This window comes from Lutra lutra, chromosome 16 (assembly GCF_902655055.1).
Source record: "Lutra lutra chromosome 16, mLutLut1.2, whole genome shotgun sequence".
Classification (NCBI taxonomy): Eukaryota; Metazoa; Chordata; class Mammalia; order Carnivora; family Mustelidae; genus Lutra; species Lutra lutra.
The window spans coordinates 18,189,348-18,204,657 of NC_062293.1; the positions used below are offsets into that span (position 1 = coordinate 18,189,348).

A 15,310-nucleotide genomic window follows, 5' to 3' on the forward strand; every position below is an offset into this window, starting at 1 on the left:
CCATCGTAGAAATATAAGTAAACAAGTACAAACAGCTGGGCAGAGAGAACTTCCAGAAATTCAAAGACTGCACCTACCGCACCACTTCTCACCAACGCAGGGTAGTTCCTGAGCCCGCACACTGCATTCTAGGTGCATCCAGAAGTCCTCGCCTGGTGGGTGGTACCAGAACCGGTCCTCTCCCAGATGCTTCTCCCCACCCCTATCTCCTGCACACACTTCACCTATCCCTCATTTGCAAGTAAATCGACCGTAATTTAAAATTCTGCCTTAGTACACAGGAACTGCTAACTGGGCTCAGGGAAGCACTGGGGAGAGGGGGGGGAGGTGGGAGGGGGGAAGGAGGTCATCCTACTGTTCTTTCTAACACTACTTGTATAAACACATTCAAAAAATTTTTTGAAAACAAAAAAAATGTGCTTCACCCACCATCCCTGGAGGCAGGGAGAAATAATATGTGTCCCACGAGTCAACTGAAACTGCCGGGGATTCTGGGGAGAAGGGTGTGCTACTCATCCTCGCCCCCCGCCGCCAGCACATGCAATCAAGACCTGGTTTAACAGGAAGCTTCCTCACTACCCAACGGGGCCCACAGGGCTTCCCGTTGCCAGCAGGCAGCTTTCTGAAAATCCTACCTCTCTGAGCCTTTGCTCCCATCCCCCAGGACACAGCAATCTACTCTGAGTTTATCAGCCAAGTGGGGACCCTGGAAAATGTGTAATGGAAATAGTGACACACTGCAGTCTAAGTTGACCCTGCAGTTCCCAAACCACAGAGCCCCAGGGTGACTCTCAAGTTCTCAAACTGGGTTTTGATCCTTTCCTGCCTGGGCCCCATGTGAATCAAAAGTGATGCGGTTCTCACAACACCCGCCTCCACCACTCTCTGCCAGAGGCTTGGAAACCAGACCCCTTCCCTGTTTGAAGCTGGTGCTCTTTTCCTGCCCTCGGGTAGCCGGTCTTTTTGCGCTAGCCAGGGCAAGCTCTCAGTCACTCATTCACTCTGCTTGTACTTGCTAAGCACCTACTACGTGCTGTGCTCTGCTCTAGAAGCTGAGAGGCAGTGGCCCTCCCTTCAGGGAACTCACATTCTAGCGGTTGCCCTTCTGCTCTAGATCCTGGTTGACGAGGGAGCAGAAGGCAAGCTGAAGACACAGCACAAGCTAACACGCGACGACCCCCTCCCCCACCCAGGTGGGATCTATGTGACATTCCTCAGCCCTACAGCTAAGGGAATGAAAAACAAATGGCTCCCCAAGACGAACCTGTCCCCTAGGTAACCTCTACTCCTTCAAGACTGAGTTTCCCTCCGTTTACAATTGTCTTAGTGACTTAGAGGGAAAAAGCATTCTTATCAATAACCTAGCTTCCAGAAGGAACTGTAGGTAAAATTAAATGTTCTTATACCTGCAGCCCGTTGACCCATACTTGAGGCAGGCAAAGTATAACTTCCTCCAAGAAGCTCCCAACTGTCTTAATGTTAATGCTTTGCTAGAGGGAAAAACAACCTTAGCTTGACGAGGGCAAAGCCTCCAGCACCTGGTAGGTCCTCTTTAGCATATGAAAGTTCTTCTGAAAACCTCCCTTTTCCCTTACCTCCCCCAACTCCAAGTACTTCATCAATTGCTCTTCACAACCCCTGCACCGCTCTTTCCGCCCACGGTCCAGACCCTGGTGCTTTAATAAAACCACCTTTTTTTTTTATAAGATTTTATTTATTTATTTGACAGACAGAGATCACAAGTAGGCAGAGAGGCAGGCAGAGAGAGAGGGAGGAAAGCAGGCTCCCCGCTGAGCAGAGAGCCCGACGATCCCAGGACCCTGAGATCATGACCTGAGCCGAAGGCAGAGGCTTAACCCACTGAGCCACCCAGGCGCCCCAATAAAACCACCTTTTTGCACCAGATGTCTTAAGAATTCTTTTTTGGCTGTTGGCTTTGATCCCTAACATCCTTCCTACATCACTGGTGACCGCCTGGATCAGAGATCCTCTGACTTGGGTTTCTGGCTTCAGTTTATCACCTATAACTAAATTAAAAGATGTCATTATCTGGGAAAGTGATAAAAGAGAGAAGAGTTACATTTCTCGGGTTATTTTCAACTATCCGCAGGTAAAACAACTGAGCTTCCATGGATCTTATTATTTCCATTTTTTAAGGTATTTCATTTATTTATTTGAGAGAGAGAGGGCATGAGCAGGGGTTAGTGGCAGAGGGAAGGGGAGAAGCAGACCCTCCAGCTGAGCAGGGTGCCTGATGTGGGGCTCCATCCCAGCACTCTGGGATTGTGACCTGAGCCAAAGGCAGATGCATAACTGACTGAGCCACCCAGACGCCCCTCATTATTTCCATCTACCAGAAGAGAGAGGGGCTACAGGCTTGGTAGTAAGGTAACAATTATAGTAAGTGTATTGTTCCCAAGCTCCATGAAGAATGGCCAATCCTAAAAGATTGTGAGCCTTCCTCAGCAGTTTCATCCATGAACAGGAAAATAATACCTAATGAACATTTAATATAAACTATTAATATATAATATATACATATGTAATCAAATATTTTGACACCCTTCAAAGGTTTTGTTTGTTTGTTTGTTTGTTTTTTAAGATTTATTTATCTGAGGGGCACCTGGCTCAGTCGTTAAAGTGTCTGCTTTCAGCTCAGGTCATGATCCCAAGGTCCTGGGATGGAGCCCTACATCGGGCTCCCTGTTCAGCTAGAAGCCTGCTTCTCCCTCTCCCACTTTCCCTGTTTGTGTTCCCTCTCTCTCTGTGTCTCTTTGTCAAATAAATAAATAAAATCTTCAAGGAAAAAAAAAAGATTTATTTATCTGAGTGAGAGAGGGTGTGGGACAAGAGGCAGAGGGAGAGAATCTGAAGCAGGCTCCCTGCCTGGCGCAGAGCCTGACACAGGGCTCAGTTCCACAACGCTGAGATCATGACTTGAGCAGAAGCCAAGAGTCAGATACCCAACCAACTGAGCCACCGAGGAGCCCCACTATTTTAAAGGTTTTTGTTGAAGTCTTAATATGCTGCACAAAAGTGCACTATCAAAAGTGTATAGCTCAGATGTGTATGAACACATTCGTGTATTTAACCTTTAGATCAATAAAAGAACAGGATCAGTCCCCCCAGAAGCCCCCTCCTGCTCCCCGTGACTAAACTTACCCCTAGGTATCCATTAACCTAACAGCACAGGACACTCTAGCCTGTTTTTGAACTTCATATAAATGGAGTTTTGTGAGATTCATCTATCTTTTTTTTTTAAGATTTTATTTATTTGACACAGAGAGAGATAACAAGAGAGGGAACACAAGCAGGGGGAATGGGAGAGGGAGAAGCAGGTCCCTCCAAGCAGGGAGCCCGACACGGGGCTCGATCCCAGGACCCCGGGACCACGACCTGAACTTAAGGCAGATGCCCAACCGACTGAGCCACCCAAGCACCTCCTATCTTTTTTTAAATTTTATTTATTTATGTGACAGAGAGAGATCACAAATAGGCAGAGCCGCAGGCAGAGAGAGGGTAAGCAGGCTCCCTGCTGAGCACAGAGCACTATGCGGAGGCTCGATCCCAGGACCCTGAGACCATGACCTAAGGTGAAGGCGGAGGCTTAACCCACTGAGCCACCCAGGCACCCCAAGAGATTCATTTCTATTGTGTGTAACTGTAGATTGTTCATTTTCCTTGCTGCATAAGGGAATATTGTGTGACTACAACATTTCATCTATCCTTTCTACAGTTGTTGGACATTTGGGGGGTTTCCAGTTTTTTTGGCTATTGCCAATAGTGATGCTATGAACACACTGATACATGTAGTTGTACATCTGTACACATTTCTGTGGAATTTCCATGGAATTCCAGTCATAGTGTAGACATAGTTTTGGTCTTAGTAGATATTGCCATTTTCCAAAGCAATTTGTATGAATATAGAGTTGCACTAGCCGGACGTTAGTTTGAATATTTTAATCAGCATAGTGATGTTGTCTCCTGTGTTTAGTTTGACATGTTCTTTATCATACTTCCATATATTTACAAGGTCCTCGCACTTGTCATCTTAAATACATTTGTAGAGAGGGAATGTGATAAGGAAGGTGGTTGGGGATGACTGGGGCATGGCGAGTTCCGTGGGGAGAGAGAAGAACTTAAATATAGAGGCCAAGCAGGTAATGAAAATGATTCAAGCAACTAAGTGGGAACAGAGCCTGTCCTGCATAAAAAATACTACTCAGAAGTAGCCAGTGAAACTAGAGGGCTCAAAGGGAACAATTTTTTTTCCCCACTATTTAGAGAGAAGCCAAAAATCTGGATTTTAAACTTTTGGCAATTAATTCATACTTTTAGAAAACATCATACTGGCCAAACAAAACTTGTCAGTGGGCCAGATGGCCAGCCCTCTGGACTAGCCGTTAGTTCCAGCCTGGCTTTGGGGATGGGAGGGTTTGACCTGTAGCAAGTCACCTCATTTGTTAGAGCTTAATTTCCTCTGTAGTCAAAAGGGTAAAATGGAAGCCTATTCTTGATGGTCAGATGAGATAATTCAGGAGTACAGGAGTTGTCAAACTCCATACAAAGTGAAGTACTCGCCCATCTCCTTGGGATGCCTTCCGTTGTTATGCACGGACTGGCTGGACTTAAAGCATTTGAGTAGTTTCCAGATTCCTTGGAGGCGAGGAGGCCTGAGGAGGCCGTTTAAAGCTGGAGATTCCCAAGCGTACAAATTCTTCAGAAAGTCCTTTGAATGGGATCCTGCTGGGATGCAAGGGGTTAAGAGGAAATGGCCTATTAGGGTCTTGCTAATCTGAGAAGTCCAGGACCCGAAAGTATCTAGAACGCCACTAAAAGCCAAGACTCAAAGGAGCTAGGATGATGAACCCCACGAGGGCCAGCAGGAGCAGAACCTAGAACCGGGCGTCAGCAACCTGATGTGTCACACTAGACCCAGGCCTCGGCGAAGCGCACAGAAGACAACTCTGGGGCTCGTAGGACCGACTTAGGATGCTCAGGTAAGGCGTGTCCTCACGGCGCCGTTAGTAGCCCGCCCAAAGTGAGGCACTGGCCGCGGGGGACGGCTGTCCCAAGAGCCAAGCTAGAGGAATGAATTGTCCCGCGGGCGAGGTCTGCGCCCACCCAGGTCCAGACTCCACGCGGGGGGTACCGACACGCTCGGCGCCCCCGGGACGGCCCGAGAGCGCGCGAGGGCCCGACCGTAGAAAGTTGGGACGCCAGCGCCGCCGCCCGCGCGCTCCGGGGCGCCCCCTCCCACCCAAGCGCCACGTGCCGCGCGCCCCCAGCTCCCAGGCCGCGGCGGGACGCCCCCGCCCCCACCGCGGCGCGTAGTGCGCAGGCGCCTCCCCGTGGGTCCCGGCGGCGGGAGCGGGAGGCGGCGGCGGGAGCGGCTTCGGCCTCGGCTGAAGACTGAGGCGAGGGCGGTGGCGGCGGCGAGAGTTGGAGGAGAGGCGCGGGTGGTGGCGAAGGCGATGGCGACGCGGGGCACATGAGGCGGCGGCCGGCGGGACGGGCCGAGGCCCGGCGGAGGAGGCGGCTCCGGTGGAACACGCCGCCCGGTGAGGGGCGGCCGCAGGGCCGGCTGAGGAGCGGGCAAGGGGCGGGGCCCTGGGGGGCGGGAGAACTTGTGGGGAGGCTGGAGGAGGGGCGGGGGGAACGCAGGGGACGGGGTTCCCGGGAAGAGTGCGGCGAGGGGGGGCCCGCTGCTGCCGAGACTTCCCGCCGATTCCGGAGGGGCGTCTGACCAGCGGCCGCCCGCTGCCCCCTGCGCGCCCTCCCTCTTTGTCCCTGGGCGCGCGGTTCCCAAATTGGGAGGGAAACGGCCCGGGGGTGGGCCCGGGCGGCGGGGGCCGCGCCGGGCGGGCGGAGAGCCGGGAGGACCCCGGGCGCGCACTTGGGCGGCGCTCGGCGGCGCTCGCAACTCGTCGGGGCGGTTAGGGGCGCAGGGCCGCGCCGGGGCCGCCCCTCGCCGCCGGGGCGCTTCGCGGGCTGGTCTTTGTCTCCCGACGCTCGGCCCCTGACATCTCTCCGGGCGGCGTGCGGTTCGTTTGACTCCTTCCTCGAACACCGCTGCCGGGACTCCTGCCTCCCGTCAGTGTTTGAGACAAGATTTAGTTCGAGGGCTGGAAGGAGGGAGTCGGGGGTGGTGTAGGGGGGGGCGGTGAATGGCGCGGTCGTCTCCTGATTTACATGTTTCCTTTACTTAAAATGTCCCCCCCCCCCCCCCCGCTACGTGAAACTTTGGACAACTGTTTTGTTTTCCCTTCGATCTGCAGATTCAAAATTAAGAGAAGGCGCTAAAGCTGCGATTGTAGCCAATTGTGTGGTTGGTGGCTGCGTTTGGAGCTTTCTGAGTTGAAAGGCTTTACGTGAATGTGTGGTTTAGAATTTGGGTTGTTTTCCTTCCCTTGAGATTGTTTTCTAAGATTGGGATTACTTTTTCTTTGCGAAGCGGGCGGGTTCGGATTTATTATTTGAAGGAATGTTTGTTCATTGAGAACCTGCGATGCTCCAGATTTCATTGTGCTCACGCTTTATTTTGTTAGCCTCAAGACCGGACTTGGTGGAATCGAGTAAATCAAGGTAGAATAAGTTCTGGATAAGCGTTATCTTGCGCCTGATTAGTCTAAAATAATTATATGTTCGTGTTGTGTGTACTTGGAAGTGAATATATGGGAAAGCGCTATAAAAATCAAACTGTGCACATGAAGGGGATTTTGGTTTCTGATAAACGGAGAACAGCATATCTCGAGTACATCACGTATCTGTAGAAAAGGGGATTCATAATGTAATTTAGGGATCAAATCCTTTACCCCCCTAAAGAGGGTTTAGGTATTATTCAGAGTAAGAATGCAGAAAAATAAACTTAATTCCAAAGGTTCTGATTAAATGTATTGTGAATTGTAGTTATCACGTTTCCAGGAGTTTTGTTGGATTTATTTAATTTTTTTTTTTTTTTTTTTTTTTGGAATTTAGCATAGTATATTGCAGTTGCTTTAGATTTCTTAAGTGCTGTATAATGGCAGAATTGAAGAAATGCACCGACCCTTCTGGGTAGAAGGTAAAAAGCTGTGGTCTTAGTGTTCGCCAGATCTTTGTGAGCAGAGTGTTGTAAGGAAAGGGCATTTTGAAGAGAATACATAGGAACCATATGGAAGCTCTTCCTTTTTTTTATTTGTCCTGATCTGTAGTTGTTTGATACTGTCTACCACTTGTCTTAAACTGTTGTGCAGTTTTCCAGAGCATTTGAAACATCCTTTCTAAAAGCCAACGCTTTTAGCTTCTTTTTTAGGTTGTGTGACTTCAGAATTGGTTTTCTGTCTGTGCTAGGTAGCCACCACAGTTCTCTCAAAAAAAAAAAAAAAAAAAGCAAAGGACCCAGAGACTTTCAATTCAGTTCATGAAGGTAGAATTGACTTTCAGCCTTCAATCTAAAGGATTTAAGAAGTTTGGTTTTTGTTTTTTTTTTTTTTTAAGATTTTATTTATTTATTTGACAGAGATCAGAAGTAGGCAGAGAGAGAGGAAGCAGGCTCCCCGCTGAGCAGAGAGCCTGATGCGGAGCTAGATCCCAGGACCCTGGGACCATGACCTGAACCGAAGGCAGAGGCTTTAACCCACTGAGCCACCCAGGCGCCCCAGGATTTAAGAAGTTAACATATCTTCAACATAACAATTTTTTTTAAATATTTTTTATTTATTTATTTGACAGAGAGAGAGATCACAAGTAGACAGAGAGGCAGGCAGAGAGAGAGAGAGGGAAGCAGGCTCCCTGCTGAGCAGAGAGCCCGATGCGGGACTCAATCCCAGGACCCCGAGATCATGACCCGAGCCGAAGGCAGCGGCTTAACCCACTGAGCCACCCAGGTGCCCCAACAATTTTACTTAAATACTGTTCCCCTTAATAATTTTATCCATATTTTATATTTGTGTAAATTAGCAAAAGGGAAGGAATAGAGGATCTATCTCTGATTAGCGGCACCACCCCCTAACTCCAGGCTCTCCTATAAAGTCAGTAATTGGGATCCTAGAATACAAAATACATAATTAAAATCTAGAGTATCATAGTCCTAATAAATGAATAGTTTGTTCTATGCCTAATTCAGTGCAAAGAAGTGAGTTCCAAAAAGCTGGGCTTTTTATTTGAGATTTGTTCACATTTCAAAATAAATGAGCTGTGTTCCCTTTTTTTTTTTTCCCCCATTATCATTAGTCTGGATAGTTAGTGCAACCGGGAGTATACTTTATTTCCAAATCGGTGCTTTCTTTTTTTTTTTACTTGCAAACGTATGTATTTTTATTAATTGGTGCCTGTTGCATAGAAAAATGTGTGGCTTCTATCCAAAATATCTGAAAGAAATTTAGGCAAAGTAAAATGGGATTACTTTTTTTTTAGACCATTTCTTTGAGAACACATATGATAATAGATTTTATTTGATATCATTAACCTAAAACACAGTTCAGAACTGTTGATAGCAGCTAAGTGCCAGCAATTTTCAGACGTAACTACTGCAACTGATGAGCTTAGTTTTTGTGGAAATATAAGGACTTATTCTTTTAAGTCTGAGCATTGCTATTTTCTGCTGCTCTTTAGAATGAATGACCAGACAGTACTGTCTGGCATACTGTAGTAGTACATTCTTGAATTTTGGAAACATTGTAGGGGTTGACAACCTTCAAGTTTGTCATTGAAACCTGTGTGTGGAATGTGTTGCCCAAAGGGTTTTTCCCTTTGCAGATCCATTTTATTTCTGAGAAAAGAAGTGTTCTGTGGAATGAGTAGAGCCCTCAGTTAAAGTTTGTATTTTTTTTTTTAAAGATTTTATTTATTTATTTGACAGAGAGAGATCATAAGTAGACGGAGAGGCAGGCAGAGAGAGAGAGAGAGAGGGAAGCAGGCTTCTTGCTGAGCAGAGAGCCCGATGTGGGACTCGATCCCAGGACCCTGAGATCATGACCTGAGCCAAAGGCAGCGGCTTAACCCACTGAGCCACCCAGGCGCCCTAAAGTTTGTATTTTTGATCTGTATTGCTTATAGTGTCAGCACAACTTGGACAAAAGTACTCAGTGGCTGTTCATTCATTTAGGGAAGTTTTTTGGTGTTTTTTTTTTCCATTCAGTTATTTGAGAATGCTGTAAGAAGATGAAGATGAATACCATGTGGTTTTTGCTCTCAAAATGCTTTCAGTTTAACATGATGAAAGGTTTAGCAATTTGGGAATTCTCTGAAATATTTGAAACAAAAGAAATGTACAGGATTTTGGAGTAAATTTTTGTTTTTTCTGTATAGAAATGGAATAAACTTCATACATCCCTATTATCCTTTAATCTCTAAACTGGATGTTCAAGTCTTAAATAGTTACAAATATTATTTTCATCTACATCTTTGTACGATTTATCAGTTTTTTTTTAAAGATTTTGTTTATTTATTTATTAGACAGAGATCACAAGTAGGCAGAGAGGCAGGCAGAGAGAGAGGAGGAAGCAGGCTCCCCACTGAGCAGAGAGCCCGATGCGGGGCTCGATCCCAGGACCCTGGGATCATGACCTGAGCCGAAGGCAGAGGCTTTAACCCACTGAGCCACCCAGGCGCCCCCGATTTATCAGTTTTGACTGAGTTTATTGTTACTTAACTGAGTTATAACATTTGCTGGAGGGGATGTTCAGAATAAGGTAGATCTGAACTTTCTGTTTTTAGGGAATTCCATTTGACTCATTCTTGAACCTCAGGTTCCTAAATGCCCATTTCAGGATAGGTGTTTATTTTATTTTATTTTATTTTTATTTCCATTTTTTAAGATTTTATTTACTGGGGTGCCTTGGTGGTGCAGTTGGTTAAGCATCTCCCTTCAGCTCACATGATCCCAGAACCCTGGGATGAAGTCCTGCATTGGGCTCCTTGCTCAGTGGGGAGCCTGCTTCTCCCTCTGCCTGCTCTACCTGCTGCTCCTTGGTTGTGCTGTCTGACAAATAAATAAAAATCTTTTAAAAAAAATATTTTATTTATTTATTTGAGAGAGAGAGCATGCATGTGATGAGCACAAGGTGGGGAGGGGCAGAGGGAGAAGCAGACTCCCAGGGAGCCAGACATAGGGCTCAATCCCAGGAGTCTGAGATCATGACCTGAGTGGAAGGCAGACACTTAACCAACTGAGCCACCCAGGCATCCCAATAGGTGTTTATTTCTGTTCAAAAATTTCTTCCTGAAGTACTCTTTATCTCGTGGCTTCTGATTTTACTGCCTTGCTCTCTGGCTATTCCTTCAAGTCCCCTTGGCTGCCACCTGCCATCCTCTTCGACCAGATTTTTTTTTTTTTTTTTTTTTTTTAAGATTTTATTCATTCATAAGAGAGAGAGACAGAGGGAGAAGCAGGCTGCCTGCAGGGTGCCCAATGAGGGACTTGATCCCAGAAGCCTGGGATCAAGACCTGAGCCAAAGGCAGGCGCTTAACCGACTGAGCCACTCAGGTTCCCCTCTACCAGATATTTAATTGATGGACTTTCTCAAGTCTTAGTCCTCTGATATCATCCATTCTGTGGCTTCAGTTACAATATGTATTTTGAATATTCCCAGATTTTTGTCTGCCTCCCAAACTTTTCTGATCCCAGCTGCCTACTCAACATCTGTACTTAGTTTCAAGGGGCACTCTGCTCGAGATGCGCAGACTGACCTCTTGATCTTGGCTCTAGACCTAGACCTTCTTCATGGTACTATTTATTTATTTATTTATTTATTTATTTTTTAAAGATTTTATTTATTTATTTGACAGAGAGAAATCACAAGCAGGCAGAGAGGCAGGCAGAGAGAGAGGAGGAAGCAGGCTCCCCGCTGAGCAGAAAGCCCGATGCGGGGCTTGAACCCAGGACCTGGGATCATGACCTGAGCCGAAGGCAGCGGCTTAACCCACTGAGCCACCCAGGCGCCCCTTCACTGTACTATTTAATTAAGTGGCTCTATCAACAACTTACTGAGGCCAGACTTGTGATTTTTCTCTACCTTTAGTCTCTCCATACTAGTCTAGGTCACCTTTTCCTAGGATTATTACAGTCAATTATAAATGGTCTTTCCACATTCACTCTTGTTTTTATTTTTTATTTTTATTTTTTATTTTTATTTTTTAAAGATTTTTATTTATTTATTTAACAGGCAGAGATCACAAGCAGGCAGAGAGGCAGGCAGAGAGAGGGGGGAGGAGCAGGCTCCCTGCAGAGCAGAGAGCCCGACGCGGGGCTCGATCCCAGGACCCTGGGATCATGACCCGAGCTGAAGGCAGAGGCCCCAACCCACTGAGCCACCCAGGTGCCCCTCACTCTTGTTTTTAAAGGGGGGGGGTAGTATGAGATATTTAAGATAGAAAAAGTAATAAATAATACTACAGTAAATATTTAACATAACCACGTTGCAGCTTAGGAAAATAAAATATTGCCAGTAAAGTTCAGGTGTTTCCCCAACCTCCATTGTAGACCTCCTTGCAGACCTCCTTGCCAGAGGTAATTACTAATTAAATTTATTTTTATTTATCTTTTTAAGATTTTATTTATTTATTTAATTGACAGAGAGAGAGAGAGAAGACAAGTAGAGGGAGTGGGAGGGGAGAAGCAGGCTTCTCCCTCTCAGCAGGGAGCCTGATGCAGGGCTTGATCCCAGGACTTTGGGATCACCACCAGAGCCAAAGGCAGGTTTGGTTTTTTTTTGTTTGTTTGTTTTGGGTTTTTTTTTGTTGGTTTTTTTTTTTTTTTTTTTAAGATATTTATTTATTTATTTATTTATTTGACAGACAGAGATCACAAGTAGACAGAGAAAGAGAGAGGAGGAAGCAGGCTCCCTGGTGAGCAGAGAGCCCGATGTGGGGTTCGATCCCAGGACCCTGAGACCATGACCTGAGCTGAAGGCAGAGGCTTAACCCACTGAGCCACCCAAGTGCCCCCAGCATCATGTCTTTGTACTTACCTTCTTATTATGAGTGGTCTGGCTTGCTGATCTTGCTGATTCCCCCCCACCTCCTCCCTGCCCCACTTGCCTCATTCCTTAAAGGTTCAAAGCTCACCCAAGGCCTTTGGACATGTAGTAGCTAATTCTTCTGCCTGGGAGGCAGCTCCTCAGTTCTTCAAAATATACTTAAATAGCAGCTTTTTGGTTTTTTTTTTTAAAGATTTTATTTATTTGACAGAGATCACAAGTAGGCAGAGAGGCAGGCAGAGAGAGAAGAAGGGAAGCAGGCTCCCTGCTGAGCAGAGAGCCCGATGAGGGACTTGATCCCAGGACCCTGGGGTCATGACCTGAGCTGAAGGCAGCGGCTTAACCCACTGAGCCACCCAGGCACCCCTTAAATAGCAGTTTTGTGGAGAAATCTTCTGATCCTCCTAGATTCGGTTAATAGCATGCTGCACTTCTCTCTTTTATAGGGTTTATCACAATATTGATTAATTATTTGTATAATGCTATTTCACCATTAGTCTGTTCTGTATATTTCATAAAGTCAGGAGTAATATCTGTCTTGGGCAGCCCAGTATCACAGCACCTAGCTCGTAGTTCGTATTTGTATTCAACAATTACTTGAGTGCTTATTACTTATTTGTAATTAATAATTAACTATTAATTATTTGTAATTGCTGATAGTAGCAAAGTACTTCTGACAAAGCTTTTGTTCTTCTAATTAGAAGCCTCGTTATTGGGGCACCTGGGTGGTGCAGTCAGTTGAGCATAGTCATGCTGAGGTCGTGAGATTGAGCTTCACGTCAGGCTCTGAGCTCAATGCAGAGTCTGCTTGAGTTTCTCGCTCTCCCTCTCCCTTTGCCCCTCACCCACTCACTCTCAAGTAAGTAAATAAATAAAATCTTTATTAAAAAAGAAAAGAAGGGGAGCCTGGGTGGCTCAGTGGGTTAAGCTGCTGCCTTCGGCTCAGGTCATGATCCCAGGTCCTGGGTTCAAGCCCCACATCGGGCTTTCTGCTCAGCAGGGAGCCTGCTTCCTCCTCTCTCTCTGCCTGCCTCTCTGCTTACTTGTGATTTCTCTCTGTCAAATAAATAAATAAATAAATAAGAAGGAAAAAAAAAAGAAAAGAAGCAGCCTCATTATTTTATGTTGTTTTTTGCTCTGTTGGTCTTATATGCCAATATAGTGTTAGTTCCTTGGTAAATATTTATTGATGTAAACTTGCTAATAGCCATGGCCTGAGGAATCTTCAGTAGTTTTAGTAGACCAGAAATACAGTGGTCACCACTGGTATAATATACACAATGGGTACACTTGCCTTCCAGGAAAATAATCATAGCTGGCTTAAGCAGGCTGTCAGATGTAATAAAGAAATTGAAGGGGCACCTGGGTGGCTCAGTGGGTTAAAGCCTCTGCCTTCGGCTCAGGTCATGATCCCAGGGTCCTGGGATCGAGCCCCGCATCGGGCTCTCTGCTCTGCAGAGAGCCTGCTTCCTCCTCTCTCTCTGCCTGCCTCTCTGACTACTTGTGATCTCTGTCTGTCAAATAAATAAATAAAATCTTTAAAAAAAAAAAAAAAAAAGAAGAAGAAATTGAAGATTGGGTTTTTTCTTTGACATTCTGTACCTAGTTCTGATTTTCATTTCTTCTTCCTATTTGCTGGGCCAAGCTTCAGTATAATTAATGTCCCAAGAAACTGGGACAGTTTATACATTATGGCCAATGTTGATAGTTTCGCACTTGTATTTTACTTTGTAGACTTTTTTTTTTTTTTTTTTTTTTTTTTTTTTTTTTTTGAGAAAGATAACAAGTGGGCAGAGATGCAGGCAGAGAGAGAGAGGAGGAAGCAGGCTCCCCGCTTCCTCAGCAGAGGGCCCTACGAGGGATGCGATCCCAGGACTCTGGGATCATGACCTGGGCCGAAGGCAGAGGCTTTAACCCATTTCATTGAGCCACCCAGGTGCCCCTGTAGACTTTTTTAAACATTGCTTTTGGGCGCGGGGGGGTACCTGAGTGTCTTGGTCATTAGGCGTCTGCCTTCGGCTTGGGTCGTGGTCCTGGGGTTCTGGGATTGAGCTCCACATTGGGCTGTCAGCTCCTCGGGAAGCCTGCTTCTCCTCTCCCTCTGCTTGCTGCCCGGCTTGTGTTCCCTCCTCAACTGTGTCTCTGTCAGATAAATGAATAAAATCTTTACGAAAGACTTTTTTTAAATTGCTTTTTTGGAGTAGGTAATGTATTAGGTATTATAAAATCCCAAAGGTATAAAAGGATTTGCAGCGAAAAGTAAGTCTTCCTTTATTCTCTTTTCACTCGTTTTCTTTCTGCTGAAGCAATTATTTATTTACCCTTTTTTGTGAATTCCTCTAGCGGTATCCATGGACTCTAATTCTCCACACATACACATAAATGGTAGCATATTGTATGCACTGTTCTACAGCCTGCATTGTTGGCTAATATATCTTAGTTTATTTCCTATCATTAGAGATAGAGGTGTCTCATACTTTTTTGACTACCAGATGTGCTGTAATTTGTTTACCCAGTCCCTTCCAGATAGACTTTTAAATTTTTTTCAGCACATTATCAACAGTGCTACAGTGAATACTCTATGTCTATAAGCATATTTATTAGATGAACATTCAGAATTGGAATTGCTGGGTCAAAAAGGGTGTGTGTTCTTCATATAACCAGTTCACCTCACCATATACCCTATTCTGTATTCTTCCTTATCAGTGATTGGCTGTCAATTCCTAAATTTTTTCCACTTGGATAAATGAAAAGTAGTATGTTGGTGTAGTTTTAATTTGTAAGTCTTTAATTATAAGTGATATTATGTATCTTCTCATATGATTAAAAACCATTTATATTTCCGGCGCACCATAGGCAGTTAAGCATCTGCTTCAGCTGAGGTCATGATCCCAGCGTCCTGGGATCAACCCCCATGAGGGGCTCACTGCTTAGCGGGAGCCTGCTTCTCTCTCTTCTCCCCCCCCTTGTGCTCTCTCTCGCTATCTCTGTCACTCTCTTTCAAATAAATAAAATCTTAAATATATATATATATTTCTTTTTCTGAGACCTCTCTCTATCCATTGCACATTTTTCTATTGAGTGGTCTTTTTTGTTATTATTTTTTTTAAAGATTTTATTTTATTTATTTGACAGAGATCACAGGTAGGCAGGGAGGGAGGCAGAGAGATTGGAAGGGAAGCAGGCTCCCAGCCGAGCAGAGAGCCCGATGTGGGGCTCAATCCCAGGACCCTGGGATCACGACCTGAGCTGAAGGCAGAGGCTTTAACCCACTGAGCCACCCAGGCGCCCCTATTATTATTATTATTTTTAAAGATTTTATTTATTTATTTGGCAGACAGAGAGGGGG

General features: G+C 45.5%; 1 protein-coding gene across 11 annotated transcripts in view; it reads left to right on the forward strand.

The window, feature by feature from the left end:
• Positions 1–4,688: 4,688 nt before the first annotated feature.
• The window catches only part of GJC1 (gap junction protein gamma 1), a 36,224-nt gene continuing 25,602 nt past the window's right edge, over positions 4,689–15,310 (forward strand). For 2 of the 11 annotated variants that reach the window (XM_047706433.1, XM_047706439.1), the window contains exons 1-3: positions 5,709–6,093; positions 6,279–6,377; positions 6,549–6,585. Coding sequence is in view for 1 of the 11 variants with exons in the window: in XM_047706432.1 (XP_047562388.1) it covers positions 5,492–5,561 (70 nt within the window). In the remaining 10 variants the exon portion in view is untranslated. Of the gene's footprint in view, positions 5,001–5,325; positions 5,562–5,706; positions 6,094–6,278; positions 6,586–15,310 lie in introns of those variants that run through there. The other 9 variants (XM_047706434.1, XM_047706438.1, XM_047706444.1 and 6 more) reach the window with 8 other exon arrangements.